Below are 15,454 nucleotides of genomic sequence, written 5' to 3' on the forward strand. Positions count from 1 at the left end.
TGCTCGATGTATGAGGTGGGGGTGGAAGGCAGAAAGGGTCCTTCTTTTTCAGGTTCACTTCTGGCTGTCAGTCAAACATAGCAATAAAATCAGCTCCAATTAAGGGGATATGCAAGGAATTTCATGATAATGTCAACACTCCATTCCATCAATACTTGGATAAAGAAAAATAGCTTTTCTTAAAATAAAAAAAAAAGAAAGAAATAACCTCAGTCACACTCAACTGTGGTATCACCAGATAAACAGTTAATCACAAAGGTACATGAAGTGGTTGACAACTCCTTCATTATCCTGTGGGGCTTTTGCTTTGTTTTTTTTTCTTTGGGGGCCCTGGTTTCTGTTTCATTTGCCTTCTGATTACTCCAGTGCTGACTTAACTTTCTCTAGCAGACTGCCTTCAATTCTCTGAGAGGTTCAGCTTCTCATCCATTAACCCCTTGCTGCAGGAAATCTCACTCACATAACCTTAGAAATAGAAAACAGATAGAGAAACTAGAGAAAAAATCCACCTCTGGACTCACTCCCATCTCACTTCACATCTAATTCTCTGTGTGACATTAGAACATGTCGCAGTTAAAAGAAAGCACTTCTCAAGGTTCTCAGGCTTCTCAATATTCCATAGGTACTTTTAATCCCATGTTTTAACATGTAGGAGTCTAAATCTACCTGTGATTACTTCTTTAGCTGCAAAATAGGCACGGTTACACTGCACCAGTATAAACTCTAACATGTTTTGGGTTTGTTGATCAAGGGAGAGAAGAATTTCCAGGGAGCACAGCTGCCTGTCCGACTGTACTGATGTGGAAACACGTCAAACACGTAGCTGTCAGATTGCTACTCCATTTAATCTACTCTCATGTTCATTGGTGAGATCTGTGGTTGTGGCTGCTCCAGCCAGGGGGCTGCATTCTGCTCCGGCTGACCCCACAATCTACAAAGACATTTTGGAGGTGCTTTTGACCTCCTCAACCCATATTAAGATTATCTCTGGTGCAGCTGCAGGTCAGATCTGGGATGGTGCTTTTGTAACTTCTTGCCCTACTTGGTATTTTGTTATGTGCTGTTAATCCTGCAGGGGAGGATGATGATTTCATCACAACTCGACATATTAAACCTTGTGAACCTGTCAGTGGCTTGGATGGAAGAAATTCTAATTGCACCGATTTCAAATTTTTCATTTAGCCCTCCTAAAGCCCCCTATAAGAAAGCCCCAAGCCATTTTAGCATAGATACAAACGGGTGAAGGGTACACACACTTGTGCTGTGCCTTATCCCCTCTGAAATTTCCAGGGGAAAAAAGGGAAAGCTGATGAATGTGTTTGGATCGAAGAACCTGCTGGACTGGTTAAAGCTCTGCTCTGGTGATAGCCAGTCTTGGCTGTTAAAGTGAACTCTATGACTACGTTCCCTGTAAAATGTGTCTCCATTTCCTTTCAGGTTGGGAAGCTGATCCAAGAAGCAGCTGGAAGGAGTAATTTGAAGAGAGTTACACTGGAGCTGGGTGGGAAAAGCCCAAACATTATTTTCGCAGATGCTGATTGTAAGTCAGCACTTCCATATTTTTCTGAAAAACGTTTTGAGTAACGTCTTTTTCTTTCTCCTCCCCCCATTTTAGGGCACATCCTTCATGCAAAGTGAAGTGAATTAATGCAGCTATATCAAATTGCACTTTTCAATCTTACAGAAGCAGCCTAAGGTGTGATATTTTTTATAAAAAAACAACATTTGGACCCACAGATTCATCAAGAAAGCAGAAAAAACTTTATAACCAAGCATACAGACAGGGTGTTATTCACAGTCATGGTCCCATATACGTTTGTCATATTAACCTCTGCAGCAAGGTGATCTGGTGCTTTAAATCTGGAAATTCTGTGATGTTTTTGCTTCACAGTCTTTATAAAAAGGGAGGACTTTCATTTACACTTGAGTAGCTAATCCAGTCTGCACAATATTCCTTTGTTAAATTGTTATAAATGGAGATTATTCCCTTTTTTAATTTTCACAATTGAAGAATTATGTATTGAAATAACCTCATTGCCACTGTCAGCAGGGAGCTGAAAGTTTTGGCAGATATCTGATGTTGTGCAGCTGAGATTTTTGGCACCTGAGAAGGTACGGGACAGCTGTTTAGGATAGGATATAAACACAAACTGGAAGTTTCTGCTTAAATGATCAGCAAAGAAATAGTTAAAAATGTTGATATCTAAATTGTCAGCAGGAGGTTTTGAAGTTAACACCCCATTAAGATGAATGAGACGGTTCACACCTTGCTCAGAGCTCTTGTTTCAGGCTGTGTGCAGGCACATTGTACTCAATGTCTTCTCTGAGAACTTTGTAACCCCAATAAATAGACATACAGGGATTTGGTCTTCTAATTTAAAAGGGGGAAGTGAACAGAAGAATCATTCTGAATAGCATCAGTTGCAAGAGTTGGTTACAATCTTGTACCTGTTTTCAAAACTTATCAATGTCTGAAAGACTAGGGAAAGTTTGACAACTTCCAGAAGCTTTTCTACATAGAAATGTTTTACCAAGTCAAGGATCAAAATTTCAGCCACAGTCATCCTGGTAAGCTAAAAAAGCCCCTGTCAACTGGAGCCAGATGCAGATGTTCCAGCCTTCTACACCAGTTACTCCTCTCCATCTCCCAACAGATACCACCACATCTCAAATTGCCCTAAACCACTAACTCACATTGGATCACCTGAGCATTTCTAGTAGAGTGATACATGCCAGGGGCAGGTCTGTGTTCTGACCTTCCCTAGGGGAAGAACAACTGCTCCTGGCTGCCACACAGAGCTGTTGTTTTCCTGTGATGAAGCTGCAGGCCACAGGGGAATAACAGACAAAGCAGAGCACAGTCTTCTTCAAGACTGTTGGTTCCACAGGATAAAGTTCTCTAAAGCTCTCTGGTCTTCCCACAATTACAACCTCCAGCACTTGACCTAAGATTTAGACTTCAAAGCTCTGATTATTTAAGAGCAGCAATTTGCTCATCATTCTAGATGAACTGTTTGTTCTGCTTGAGAAACACTGTGTGCCAAAAGTTAGCAGAAAGCATGATAAAGCTGTTGAAAGTGTAGTGCACAAAAAACCCGAGAGGAGAATGGTTAGACCCCTTCATGGTGAAAAACAGTTAACAATAGAGGAAGAAACATCAGTTAATCTCATCTATCCAGCAGTGTTTTTAATCTCCATGGAGCTGCCTGGGAAAATCTGAATGTGGTCCAGGGAACACCCCATATAATTTTTCCAAAGACCACACTGAGGGCAGAATAAGATATTTGTTAGATGGAGCTGTCTAGAATGTGCTGAAAGTAAAGGACAGTTGCTTTGTTTAGTCCACAGAAGATTATACTTTAAGCACTGTTCCAAAGTGCTACAGTTGGTAACAGAGGTAGTGCAGTGCTGTAGGGCATCACTGTTTAGGGATGAATTCATTATTCTTGTCTCATCAGCTATTACACCCAATGGAAGAATGTAGCTCTGAATATCTAAATATGGCTGGATCCTCTCTCCTGCTTGGATAGAGAATGTGTTAGTTGTACCTCCAGTATAGCTGTGTCCAGGGTGGAAAAATGAGGAAAAATCATTTCTGGACATGTTTAAAAGCTCTGTATTTTCACAGGAATTATGGCACAAAATGAGTCAACCTCATTTATGACCTGATAAAATTATAGTATGTTTTGATTCAGTTTTTTTTTTAACAAAATCCTACTTCTGAAGTTTGGGGAATGTGGCAATATATAATACACATGCCACTGGTGCAAGAGCAGATTTGGCTACAGTGTTTCACTGCAACATGTGCTGCCTTGGTTTTTTTAGTGGACTATGCTGTGGAACAAGCTCACCAAGGGGTGTTCTTCAATCAAGGTCAATGCTGCACTGCAGGCTCACGGATTTACGTGGAAGAATCAATCTATGAAGAGTTTGTCAGAAGAAGCGTAGAACGTGCAAAGAGGAGAGTTGTGGGGAGCCCTTTCGACCCAACTACAGAACAAGGTCCACAGGTAAAGAAACTGTGCTTCAGCTCTACAGCCCAGGAGGTGCCTGAAAGTGTTTAAATTCCACTAAGACAGAGGCCGGGACTCACTCACAGTCCACGGTAGCTGAAACGATGTTTTCAAGATTAAAATTCTAAAGGATTAGATAATCTGTGCAGCTCTGAGGTGCTTCTTGTTAATTAAAAATCTCATCCTAAATATCAGTATTTGCCTCCCAGTTTCAAGAGCAACATCTGGATCTTCAGATACAGCTGTAAACTCTGAGAAACTCTCAAAAGTCTCTGTGGGCACTGACTTCCAAGAATTGTCTACAACCATAACTGTGCTTGTAGGCCCATGAATTCTAAGCAAATAATGAGCATAATCAGAAATAAGTCTTTAGAAAATATTCCTGCCACTAATAACTAGCTGGGCTTATACCATTTTCAGGAAGTTAACTTGGGACTAAAATCAATGATCTGCTTTTTTTGTGCTTATAAACTAGATTGTGTAGCAAGAATGCAGGTTGAGCCACAAACATAAGGGAACACATCCTTAAGAAGACTGAGCCCAAGGTTACAGTCAGCAGCTACCTGTAGGTCTTTGCCTCTCCAGCTCAAAGAGTAGTGAATATAAGCATGAGCCTACTCACTGGGACATGACTTGCCTAAAAAACCCTATTTTGACTCGACTGTCAAGTACCTGGTCTGCAATTCAAATAACTTCTTCTCTCTTTCAGATTGATAAAAAACAATACAACAAGATCTTGGAACTTATTCAAAGTGGAATTACAGAAGGAGCAAAACTCGAATGTGGGGGTAAAGGATTAGGAAGAAAGGGCTTCTTCATTGAACCTACAGTGTTTTCCAATGTAACAGATGACATGAGGATTGCCAAGGAGGAGGTATTTGCACAAGATCATTTTAGAATGTCCAAAACATGACTTTTTTTTTTTTTTTTGCTTCTGTTTAATTCCTGAGACAAAAGCTTCAGAGTGAAAATTACCACTATATTTTAAAAAACTAATAAAATCTTTTCAGAACTCCTTATGCACACAGCAGCTGACATCAGTTGGGTAAGGAAGCTCAATTTTTGTCATTGGCTGTAAGGTCTCAGACCTCAAAGAGGAACCAAAGGTAGAATGGGTGAGTTCCACTGAGGTAGCTGCTTTGGGAAATTTATGTGGTTTTACAGACAGATATTATCACTATTAAATCTTGCTGCAGGAACAGGAGAGAGAAGATAAATAAAAAAGCAGAATGAAATGCCTCTGAGTGGGCTAGTTTAACAACAGATGATTAATCTTTGTTGCAGATTTTTGGGCCCGTTCAAGAAATACTGAGATTTAAAACCATGGATGAAGTTATAGAGAGAGCCAACAATTCTGATTTTGGGCTGGTAGCTGCTGTCTTTACAAACGACATAAACAAGGCCCTGACAGTCTCTTCAGCAATGCAGGCTGGGACAGTCTGGTAAGCACAAGCTATCACACTCCTGCTCTTGAAGACAAAGAGTTTGAGTCACTATCATTATGTCACCTCAGTCTTGCACCCTTTCTTTAAAAATATTTATCTAGACAGTCCTAGTGGTGAATCACTAGCCAAGACATGGAACAGCTGCAGGGGGGTGTTGGGACTGCTCCCTGCTGGGGAATGCTATTGGAAATGGAAAGCACCTTGCCATTGCTGAGTGGCATTACTGAAAACAAACGGTATAAATGATCCCCTGTGCACAGAAGAGGAATCCTGGGAAGTTTCTGCCCAAGGCACAAAGAATTGAGTACTTTCTACATTAAGGAACTGAGGCGACACATCCTCTTTAGTCCTTAGGAATATGTAATGCCACCTCTAGAGTTCACTAGCCTGCAATTTAGTATGTCAAGCCTGGGTAAATGAAAGACCTGCAAGAAATTAGGGAGAAAAAGGGCAAATTCAAATGTAACAGCTCTTTGTTATAAACTGGCACTGAGGTTTGTCAGCAGACAATGGGGCCTCTGGTGGTCTAGTGGTTAGGGTGCAGGACTCTCACCGCTGCGACCCGGGTTCGATTCCCGGCCCCCCGGGCAGATGGAGCTCTTTAGCCCTGTGAAGCCATCCATCTAAGAGAAGGTCACTCTAAACAAACCTACATCCTGAGACCCTCACTGCCACTGTCCAAGCGTGCTTGGCCCCGGCAGATGAACCTCAGGATTAAAGGGTGGGCTCAGTTCGGCGCACGCTGAGTCTCACCTAAAAAATCCACTGCGCAGGCTCGAAGGGTTAATGACCTTTCCCAAATCTTCGCTCCAAAGACTGGCCATTATTATTAACAGTTCATTACTGAAGCTGTGTCCAACTGTGGGGTCCTCTCTCTCCAGTCCTCACAGGTCAAATCCCATTCTCGTTAGGAGTAAGGAGCAGAATGGGGTTTTTCAGCATAAATCCCTCATTTCTTTTCAACATGAAACAAGTTTGTTATTACTAGGAGGAATACAGTGTCCTTAGCTCCACAAGTTTCAGCCTCTCCCTCAGTTATCCAAAGGTCTCTGGCAGTGCAGCTGGACTAAATGCCTCTTCCTGTTACAGGATAAATTGCTACAATGCCTTAAATGCCCAAAGTCCTTTTGGAGGATTCAAAATGTCTGGCAATGGGAGAGAGATGTAAGTATTACACTGCTGTTTTCGAAATTGTTTTCAACTCTACAACTTAATAAACATTAGTGAATCCTTCCATGCAAATTAAGATCAGAAATACTCCAACCTGAGAATCAGGGCATAATGATAACTTTTAATCATTGCAAGTACTTAATGCAATTGATTTGCATGGTGAGACCACTTTTCTGGCTTTTTTTAATATTGCAAACTAACTTACTGGAACTCTCTTCTTGTCCTGAAAGGAGCTTCACATTTCTGAGTATTTTTCTGAACTCGAAAAGTGTGTTTTCTGAATGCTCTTTTAGCCATATTAACCATTACTTTTTCAGAAAGACCCTCTTTTTGGTACTACTGTGTGCTTGTTAACTGGTTTGGTGTACTTGTTTCAGAGTTGTTTTGCCATATATTTTGCCTCTCTTGCTTTTTTTCCTTTCCTTTCTTCAGTTTTTACTATATTTATTAATATAGGTCATCTGAATTTTATAAAAAAGTTATCAGCTTGCAGATTTATAAACAATGTTAAATGAAATCAGGCCTAGAGAAGGAGACAAATGTGTTTACATCCCTTTCAAAAAATCACTTTCCATTACAAAGCTTTCTGCCTTTCTTATTCCACTTAGAACGAAGTGCCAAATATTTTGAAATGGAGTTCCACGCTCAAAAACTGTCCCATGTACCTAATTTAAAGTCTTACCAGTTTTTCATTCTCATTACAATCACAAGGAAGTTTAGCAATTGCATCAGCCCCAGATTGGTTACATACAAAGGATTCAATTAATTTCTGTGCAGGAGGCATGTATGTATACCAGATATGTCTCACCTAAGTTTTCAAAATAGCTCATGGCTAATAGCAAACTCAGCAGTAAAACTAAAGTAAGGTCAAACTCTTTAAAACTTTAAATATGTTGAAGTATACAACTTGATCTATAAAATAAGCTCTATGTAGTCTGAAGTATTTTCCCTCGTTAGGGAGTACTTTGAATAACACATTCATACTATTCTCCACATTCATGAGTTATGAGGTGATCTCACACTGGCATAAATATGTCAGCTCATCTAACTCTTATCATTGTGAAAATATTCTAAAACTACTAAGCTCGATAGAGCACATGAGTAACTTGACACCCCAGAGCGACCCCACTGACTCCAGGGAGGTTCACTGTGCAAGCAAAATATTCACGTATTTGTGTCGTAGAGTCCTTGAGAGGGGGGAAACCAGGCAGTGCCCCAGCTCCCATGGAAAAATCTATGGTAGCTGCACACTCGATTCCCATCTACAGCTTTGAAATTATTCCTCATAAACAACAAATGTTTGGAATGGCAACAATCTCCATCTCACAAAGATGCCTGAAAACCTACTTCTGAGTAACTATTCTACTCTTTCAGAACCTCTTTGATCAGATATCACCTCCTAATTCACCTCCCCCACCCTGCATTAATACCTGCATACCTTTTATTAAAATGCCACAGTTTCTTAGATCCTTGTTTTTAGGGGATACATTTTACAGCATAAATAATGTTGAGTCAGGCAATTAAAGAAAAAAAAAGAAACAGTGTTCATACATAAGTATGTCATTGCTAAGCTAATACTGTGTTACAGCCAGATCATAACTGTGCCACTGTGCTGCCTGTACTATCTGGGACTTGTTTTGGTCCTGCATTTAAATTCACAGGTTTTCATCACACATGGGCAAAAAATAAACACAGAAAGCTGAAATCTATTATATTCATTTTACACTTCCACAAAAGTGCATCCCAGTAGAGAACCAGAACTCATGTCCACAATGCAGCTGATTTCTGTTTGCATTAAGGCTGCTTAAAATATTCTTGTATTCTTGAAGGGGTCTAAAAGACATGGTTTTTTTTACATTCATGCTTCTTTAAAGCTTCATGTCACTACCTGGACGATGTAAAATTTAACTCCTGTAACAAAAAATTGGGTGACTCATCCCAGATACACACACGTGGCCATTTTACATTAGAGTTCCCCAAAATTCTGGTTTCTGTCCACATGTCTTCAAGGGAAAGAAGTGCCATTCTACTTCAGACATAGATAAAATCACTGGCCATGCCGTTGGCCAGGTTATCTGTTGGTTTGCAAAAATGTGTCCAACAGTTGTGTAGAGCTACACACATTTCTTAAGCACAATTTATCCCAGGCAGAGCATGTGCCCCTCAGAGCCATGTGTCAGGTGGCTGGGACTGAGGAAGTAGCTGGCTTTTAGCAGTATGGAGGATCTTATGTAAGGTGCTGTGCCAGGACAAAAAGAGGTTTTCTGCAGAAATCTAGAGGGAATCTGAGCAAACTGAACCCTCTTCCACAGCATGTGCAAATGGTGAATTCCTACTGCTGGATATTTTGTCAGGGAAAAAAGATCAGTGGGTTACGAATCAAGTTCATCCTTACATGCAGGGTTGTGAGTAGTTCATTTTTCATTGTACTCAGTGTGGACCTTCTCTTTCTTGAGTGCAAATATAAGCAGTAATTTCACTGGCCAGTGGTGTAGGTCTTGGTGTTTGGACATTTTCAAGGGCTGGAAAAGACAGAGGACATCAATTCACTCCCAAAAGTTCCATCAACAATGAGTATTTCTGAGTTTAATGTTCTGTATCTCCTTATCAAATGTTGGAGCCATCCATTGTTATTTTGACCTAAACTGAACTGGAATTTTAGGTTATATCTCAACTTTATCAAGAAATCACTTCACAGGTTTTTGCTTGATATCTGGTATAAACTGATGCTGCAATCTGTTTTCCAGGGGTGAATGTGGATTGAGAGAATATTCTGAAGTTAAAACTGTGACAATAAAGATCCCTCAGAAGAACTCCTAAAATGATGAAGGACCGTGTTGTGCAGAAGAGCACATGATGCCACCTTCTCTATTCCTTATGGAGACCAGCACTCAGGAATAAAAAGTGTTACACAATATATATTTAAGAAATTAAGTTGCAACATATATACTGGGCACATAACTGCATACATAATGCAAACCAGCTCTGCATGTTTTCATAAAACTCTCCTGAGAATCATTACATCTTTATAAAAGAAATCATTACAAGAGATAAAATTGCTATTGGGCATCATTTAATAACGATTCTAGCTATAAAACTGTTAAATGCAAATGCATGCACACACACATTTATCTCTTCTTTAAATAAACAAAATAAGTCTCACTGCTTTCAGGCTGCCTTCTCAAACAGACCTGCCTCGTACTGACATTGTTTTGACCAGGGCTCTAGAAGCCAGATTTTACCCAAAACACTAACAGTGAACAACACAAACACTGATGTTCTTAAAAAATTAGAGGCTCTGAACGGTGATGACCCCAAACCTGGCAGACTGGCAACTTTCCAATTAGCACAGTCACACTGGGGAGGGAATCAATCCACTATACAGATAATGAAAGCCAAATACTTATCAGTGAGGTCTGGCTTTCATGGCTCATGGTGATTTGGATTTCAAAGCTTATTTTCATAATTACTTTATGTTGTGCTAGAAGCAAAAAGTCCTCCTTCACTTACAGGAACTTGAACAGTTTTACCTGCCTGCCAAAAGAGCAAGGCCAGACAGGGTGGGAGGGTGTTAACGAGAACAGGAACAGATCCCAAGGCTTCACAGAATATTTCAGCTTTCACTGCGTGTCTAGTTTTGTTATTGTTGTTGTTGTTACTGTTGTTGCTTTCACCTTTTCTCTTTTTTTAAACAAGTATATGCATAGGCAGGCTTCATTTATTTGTCTGCTATTAAACTGCCTGTGATTACACTGGGAATCATTAGGTTACAGCAAGAAGAACCCAGCCAAAGCCCACCTGTCAAGAATTAAGCCTGACTTTATTTTTTTACAAAAAGATGGCTTGCCATGCTCACCGTGCTTGTGAACCTCAAGTAGTGTTACTGGCTGGTACTGACTTTTCAATTATGTTTGGGGTTTTTTGGCCCAGAATAAAAAATATGAGCAAGTTCTTCTAGAAGTGAGGTGTTTAAAGCCTGTCACATCGTTACCTGCTGCCCACAGAATCTCTTCCAACTTGTAACTGACACACTAAACACTATATCTTTCTTCTTTCCAGCTGCAGAGCTCATCGATTCCCCAGACTTTTTTTTAAACAGGTTTCATTTTATGTTTTAATTTAGAATTAAGGAAATCTATTTTAAAAGTACAGTAAATCATCTACCCCGTGTAGCTACATTATCCGGGGTGGAAGGACAGAATTATGGCCTCAGGTATAGGTTTTCCTGGCTGCAGAGCCTATGCCATGAACTGTTGAAAACTCCAGACCTGATCAGCAAATAATTTCTGCACGTTCTTAGCTTCCTTTACTCTCTGAGGAATTCCTCTTAGATTTGGAGTTGTAGGTGTCCTTCAACATACTGCTGGATTAGGACAAGAGTGTCCAGCACTTTGTAATGTGGTGGCCCTCAATATTTCATAACTCATGTCAAACTGTATATGTGTTTTTAAAGCAATACTTATACATGTTCTTATTCAGAACTGACAGTACATTCACAGACATGGAGATAAATACAAGTATTCCTGAGTTGTTAAATTCAAATGCCGTATACTTCTACTGTAGTGTTTGTCAGAGTGAAGAAAAACAAAATACAGCAAGTAAGAGATTAGTTATCTTTTAAACTGCAATATAAAATGTGAAAAAGGAGATTTTACTTCTTTTCTCCTATTTACTTAAAAAAGAAACTTCCTGTGCTAACAGCATTTACACCATGTACTCTTTTGTATTCTTTTTGTGTATTTTGTATGTCTGTGCTTTATTCCCAATACATTCAGGTAAATAATATAGAGTTGCCATTTTTTTCAACCCTGTCACTGCAGCTTCATTTGATGTACATGGATTTGTGAAATCCTTTTTTAGATGTACCATCTGCATGGATCCAACAAAACATTTTTCCAGTCCCTGCAGCTTTTTGTTACAGTTTTTAATCATGTATATAGTTATATGTTATTAAAGAAGTAAAAGGATATTTTCTATGAAGTTTTTTCCATTAAAAAGGTTTAGAGAAAGACTTTAGACTGTGAGACTCCTTTATTGTTGACAGAGCTATAAAAATATTTAAAAAAATATTTTCTTAGCAAAAGATCTGCTCTCACAGTAGCTTTATTTTCATTTGCAAAAGTGAATGAAGTAAAAGGCCAATTACATTTTCTGGAATATTATTGCAGCTGTATGAAAAACACTTGTGAATTGCAGATCTAGGTCCTAGTCAGAGTTCATCCTCACCCTTGTGGTCTTAAAGTTGAGCTATTGGGGCAGGTCTGAAATCTTCAAAAACAGTGGGGCATCCTTACAAACTGCTATATCACAGCTTGATTTTTGGACAATGTCTAAAAAAATCGTGATGCCTTTTCTTCCTCTAGTAGATGAGTCACAGAGATGATTAAATTAACACTCAGATCTTTTATGGAGTGATATTCCACTGTCTTTAATTTCAAAATGCTAAAATGGGAAAAGGATTGACTGAATGTTATCTGACCGCCAATAAAATTCACATGGCCAGGTACTATCCAACCCTCCCTCAAGCAATCCCTTTATTCCAGGGTTACTTTCATTGCCAGGAACTGCATTCCTCTTTTGAAATGGTGCCTATTTAGGTTAAGTAACTACTAAGTTAATATGGCCAAGGCACTTCATTGTGTGGCAAGCACTGGTCAGACCTCAGTGTCACAGAGTAATACTGCTGGTTTAACCAGCAGTCTACAGGCAAGGACAATAAAGTAACTTGACTAGAATAGATGGGGTAAAAGAGAATAGAACTTAATAATAGAATGTAAATTGCATTCTCAAGAAGGAGTACTGTTCTTGAAAGCCTGGGATATCAGGTATATATTAAGCAGAGTATCATTTCTATTTAACTAGTGGCACGGACAGCTCTGTCATGGGATGGTGAGCGGACAATTAGCCCTTTCCATATTCCCCATCTCACTGACCTGCTTGCAACCTGTCTCACCATTCCAAGTGATCACATAGGTACAAGCAATGGAGTGCTTTACTGAAAGCAAATTGAATGGAGGAAGGTTGTCATTGGACCCACTGAAAACAAGGAGTGTTCTCATCTAATGAAGGGAACAAAGTTTAGTCCATAGTAAACAAGTATTCTGTGGAGCTCCAGCCAGTGAAAGGGAATGTATCAATAAAAGTGTGTGCAGGTGTAGTAAAGGGAGAGTTCAGAAATACTGCATTTCTTCTGATAAAAGGATGTGAAGTAAGGCAAAAACAATTTCAGTTCTGCAGCCTTCAGACAAAGCAATGTATATTGATAGTACTTGGATAGCATTCACACATTTACTGGTGCCCTGTTACAGAGAATGCTCTTTCTCCCCATGAAGGCAAGGATGAAAAACTTGCCATGCATATGCAGTAAAACTGTGTGACACAGTGCCCTCTTATTTCTCAGTTCTGTCCTGGAAAAAAGAGAACCATAATACCACTGAATTCAGGGCAGCAGTTGAGCTAGGGAGGAAGACAAAGACAAGCAATATACTGTGCTGTTTAGCTATGACTCTGCATGGTCACACCTAGAGCTCTGGGGACCTACATTCACCACCTTACATTTGCATCCATACGTCTCCATTTACTGCATGCTAAGTCCATCAACACAGGAAGTTATTTTTCTCATAACAACTTCATACCACAATGACTGATATTCACAGTGCTGTATCTATCAGGAAGCAGGAAAAGCCTCTGTGGCTATTAGATGCCATCAGCATTCCCAACTCATTCAGACAGACTTCTCTCAGCACATTAGACTACAGCTGCATAAAACACATCTTTCTTCTTTGCCCTCATTAAATGCCTAGTTGATTAATTCTTTCTGTATCTTCACTGTACTTCTGTGTCAACTGAAAGTGCACAGGTATTGGGGTGCACAGGTATGTATGGCCCTGCCAGAAAGCTCAGGGGCTTCTGAAGCAAACTGGGTGACTTCAGCATGAAGTTGGACCACATATAAGGACAGATTAGTAAGAGTTAGAGGATGAGAGTAGTGGTATAATTCCACGTGATTAAAGTGTGGCTAGGATATGCTACTACTAAGGCTTGAAGTCCCACTTTCCTCTTCCACACAGCACAATGTGGAGTGCTGGGATGCTGGTTTCAATAAGCACTTTCCTAATTTTTCTCAGAGGACTGGAACTGACACGCTGGAATTCAAGGTTAACACAAGTAACAGATGATTACAGCTGGCTGCAGTGCAAGTTCAGTCATTTCAGTGGTGCAGAGCAGGTTAAGCTGCCTGTGGCCACAGCTGCTACACTGGGTAGTGCTCAGCATCTGGTTATCTAAGACTTAGGCCTAGAGGCTGCAAACACATGCAGGAATGAGAACGTGTCCCAAAGACAGTGAGTAGAGACACAAGGCTGACTTGCCTCTTGCTACAACCAGGGTAAGTCACCAGAGCTGTTGCATAATGTCTCCAATCCCCTTAGCTAATTGTTAGAGAGGGAGAAAAAGCACATCTGCATGCCCCTGGTGCATAAGAATGGTTGATTTTGAAATAGTTCTGACAGCTGAGTTTGCATCCTGAACCCCCACTAAAAACCAGCCTCAGACTCCCAGCACAGGTACTCTAGAGCTCAGTTACACCATAAAGACCGCAATTATTTTTTTGATATCACAAATTCAAATTCACTCAAACCATACAGAAAAGAGGGACTGCACCTACAATCCACGGCTCCTCCATGGTGAGCATTTGCACTGTTACTTTTCATGGGCTTATAGGGTAAGTTTCATCAAATACCAGAGGCTGTATTTGCAGAGCACATAGATTTTTGGTTGTACCTGCAGTGCTGGAAAGCACTGCAGGGAATATTTTTCCACCTGATTTCAGGTGAAATTTATAAACACAAATTATGGAGGGCCTTTGCTATCAGCTGTAATACCCTGAAGTCTCCAATGCCCAGGGAGGCTGGGACATCTGCTGGGACAATTTGCCTTAAGGATCAACAAAGTCTGCACTGCTGATATATTCCCCAGTGCATTACTGTAACCATTCTTTGTATTGTCATTTAATCCTAGTATCTAGCATCAATTCCTGCAACTACAGGATGCTTTCAAGATGTCTTTATCTGCCTGAAGTCTCTTGATGGGACCTGCTAAATAAACGTGGATTGTGCAAGCACAACAGCAACAGACTGTAAGAAAAGCTCCAGCTGCAGAGGCTGCCAAGGAGGCCGTGCACACAGCAGGCTGGAGTAACCCAAAAGGGTGCTTGTGAAATGTTTGTGCTGCTGGCAGGCAGCACACTGCCAGGACAGATCACACATCATGCATTTGCACATCAAATGGAGCTGCACTGGTCTGAGAGCATGGGAAAGGCCTGTCTTGAACGGCATGTGTCCTACTTCCTAAACATGTATATTTTACACTTTACACTTGGTTATTGGCCAGATTGAAAGTACCGCAAGTTCCCCAAAGCTTGTCATTTTGCCTTTGAAGTAGAACTGTTTGGATAATGTTTCCTTTGGCAATTTATCTATGTAACAAAGCAGGAACTTAGCTGCATTGGCCTCTCAACAATCCACCACTAGCTTTTGTCAAAGTACTCATACACTTGTATGTATGCATTCACACAGAATTTGATCATTTTTCATGACCTTGTTTAGCCCCTCTCCTTCTCCCTTATGGTTCCTCACGATGAGGTTGGTGATAATATTAGCTCACTTCATTTTGGGGTTTTTCCTTGCTCCATGTACACCTGGCTGAGTTCCCATTTCCTACAGCAGCATGATTAGCAAGATGTTTGTGTGCTGCTTGCTCCTGCTGCCAAACAAAAAGAAATTGTGTTTGTACTGCTTCCCCTGGCAAAAGGGCCCCAGCTCATGG

The 15,454-nt window shown here is 40.3% G+C and overlaps 1 protein-coding gene and 1 long non-coding RNA gene across 6 annotated transcripts in view; one reads left to right on the top strand and one right to left on the bottom strand.

Moving 5' to 3' along the window:
- Positions 1–11,584, top strand: part of ALDH1A2 (aldehyde dehydrogenase 1 family member A2) — a 79,198-nt gene extending 67,614 nt beyond the window's left edge. For 4 of the 5 annotated variants that reach the window (XM_017827529.1, XM_017827530.1, XM_017827531.1 and 1 more), the window contains 6 exons: positions 1,438–1,540; positions 3,826–4,010; positions 4,723–4,887; positions 5,298–5,455; positions 6,548–6,622; positions 9,376–11,584. In XM_017827529.1, coding sequence (XP_017683018.1) covers positions 1,438–1,540; positions 3,826–4,010; positions 4,723–4,887; positions 5,298–5,455; positions 6,548–6,622; positions 9,376–9,448 — 759 coding nt within the window. In that variant the 3' untranslated portion in view covers positions 9,449–11,584. The remainder of the gene's footprint in view (positions 1–1,437; positions 1,541–3,825; positions 4,011–4,722; positions 4,888–5,297; positions 5,456–6,547; positions 6,623–9,375) is intronic. The other variant, XM_017827528.1, reaches the window with a different exon arrangement.
- LOC108503520 overlaps positions 1–15,454 on the bottom strand; it is a 123,889-nt gene that overhangs the window by 40,310 nt on the left and 68,125 nt on the right. The window lies entirely within an intron of this gene.

This window comes from Lepidothrix coronata, unplaced genomic scaffold, assembly GCF_001604755.1.
Source record: "Lepidothrix coronata isolate B3197 unplaced genomic scaffold, Lepidothrix_coronata-1.0 Scaffold140, whole genome shotgun sequence".
NCBI classification, from domain to species: Eukaryota; Metazoa; Chordata; class Aves; order Passeriformes; family Pipridae; genus Lepidothrix; species Lepidothrix coronata.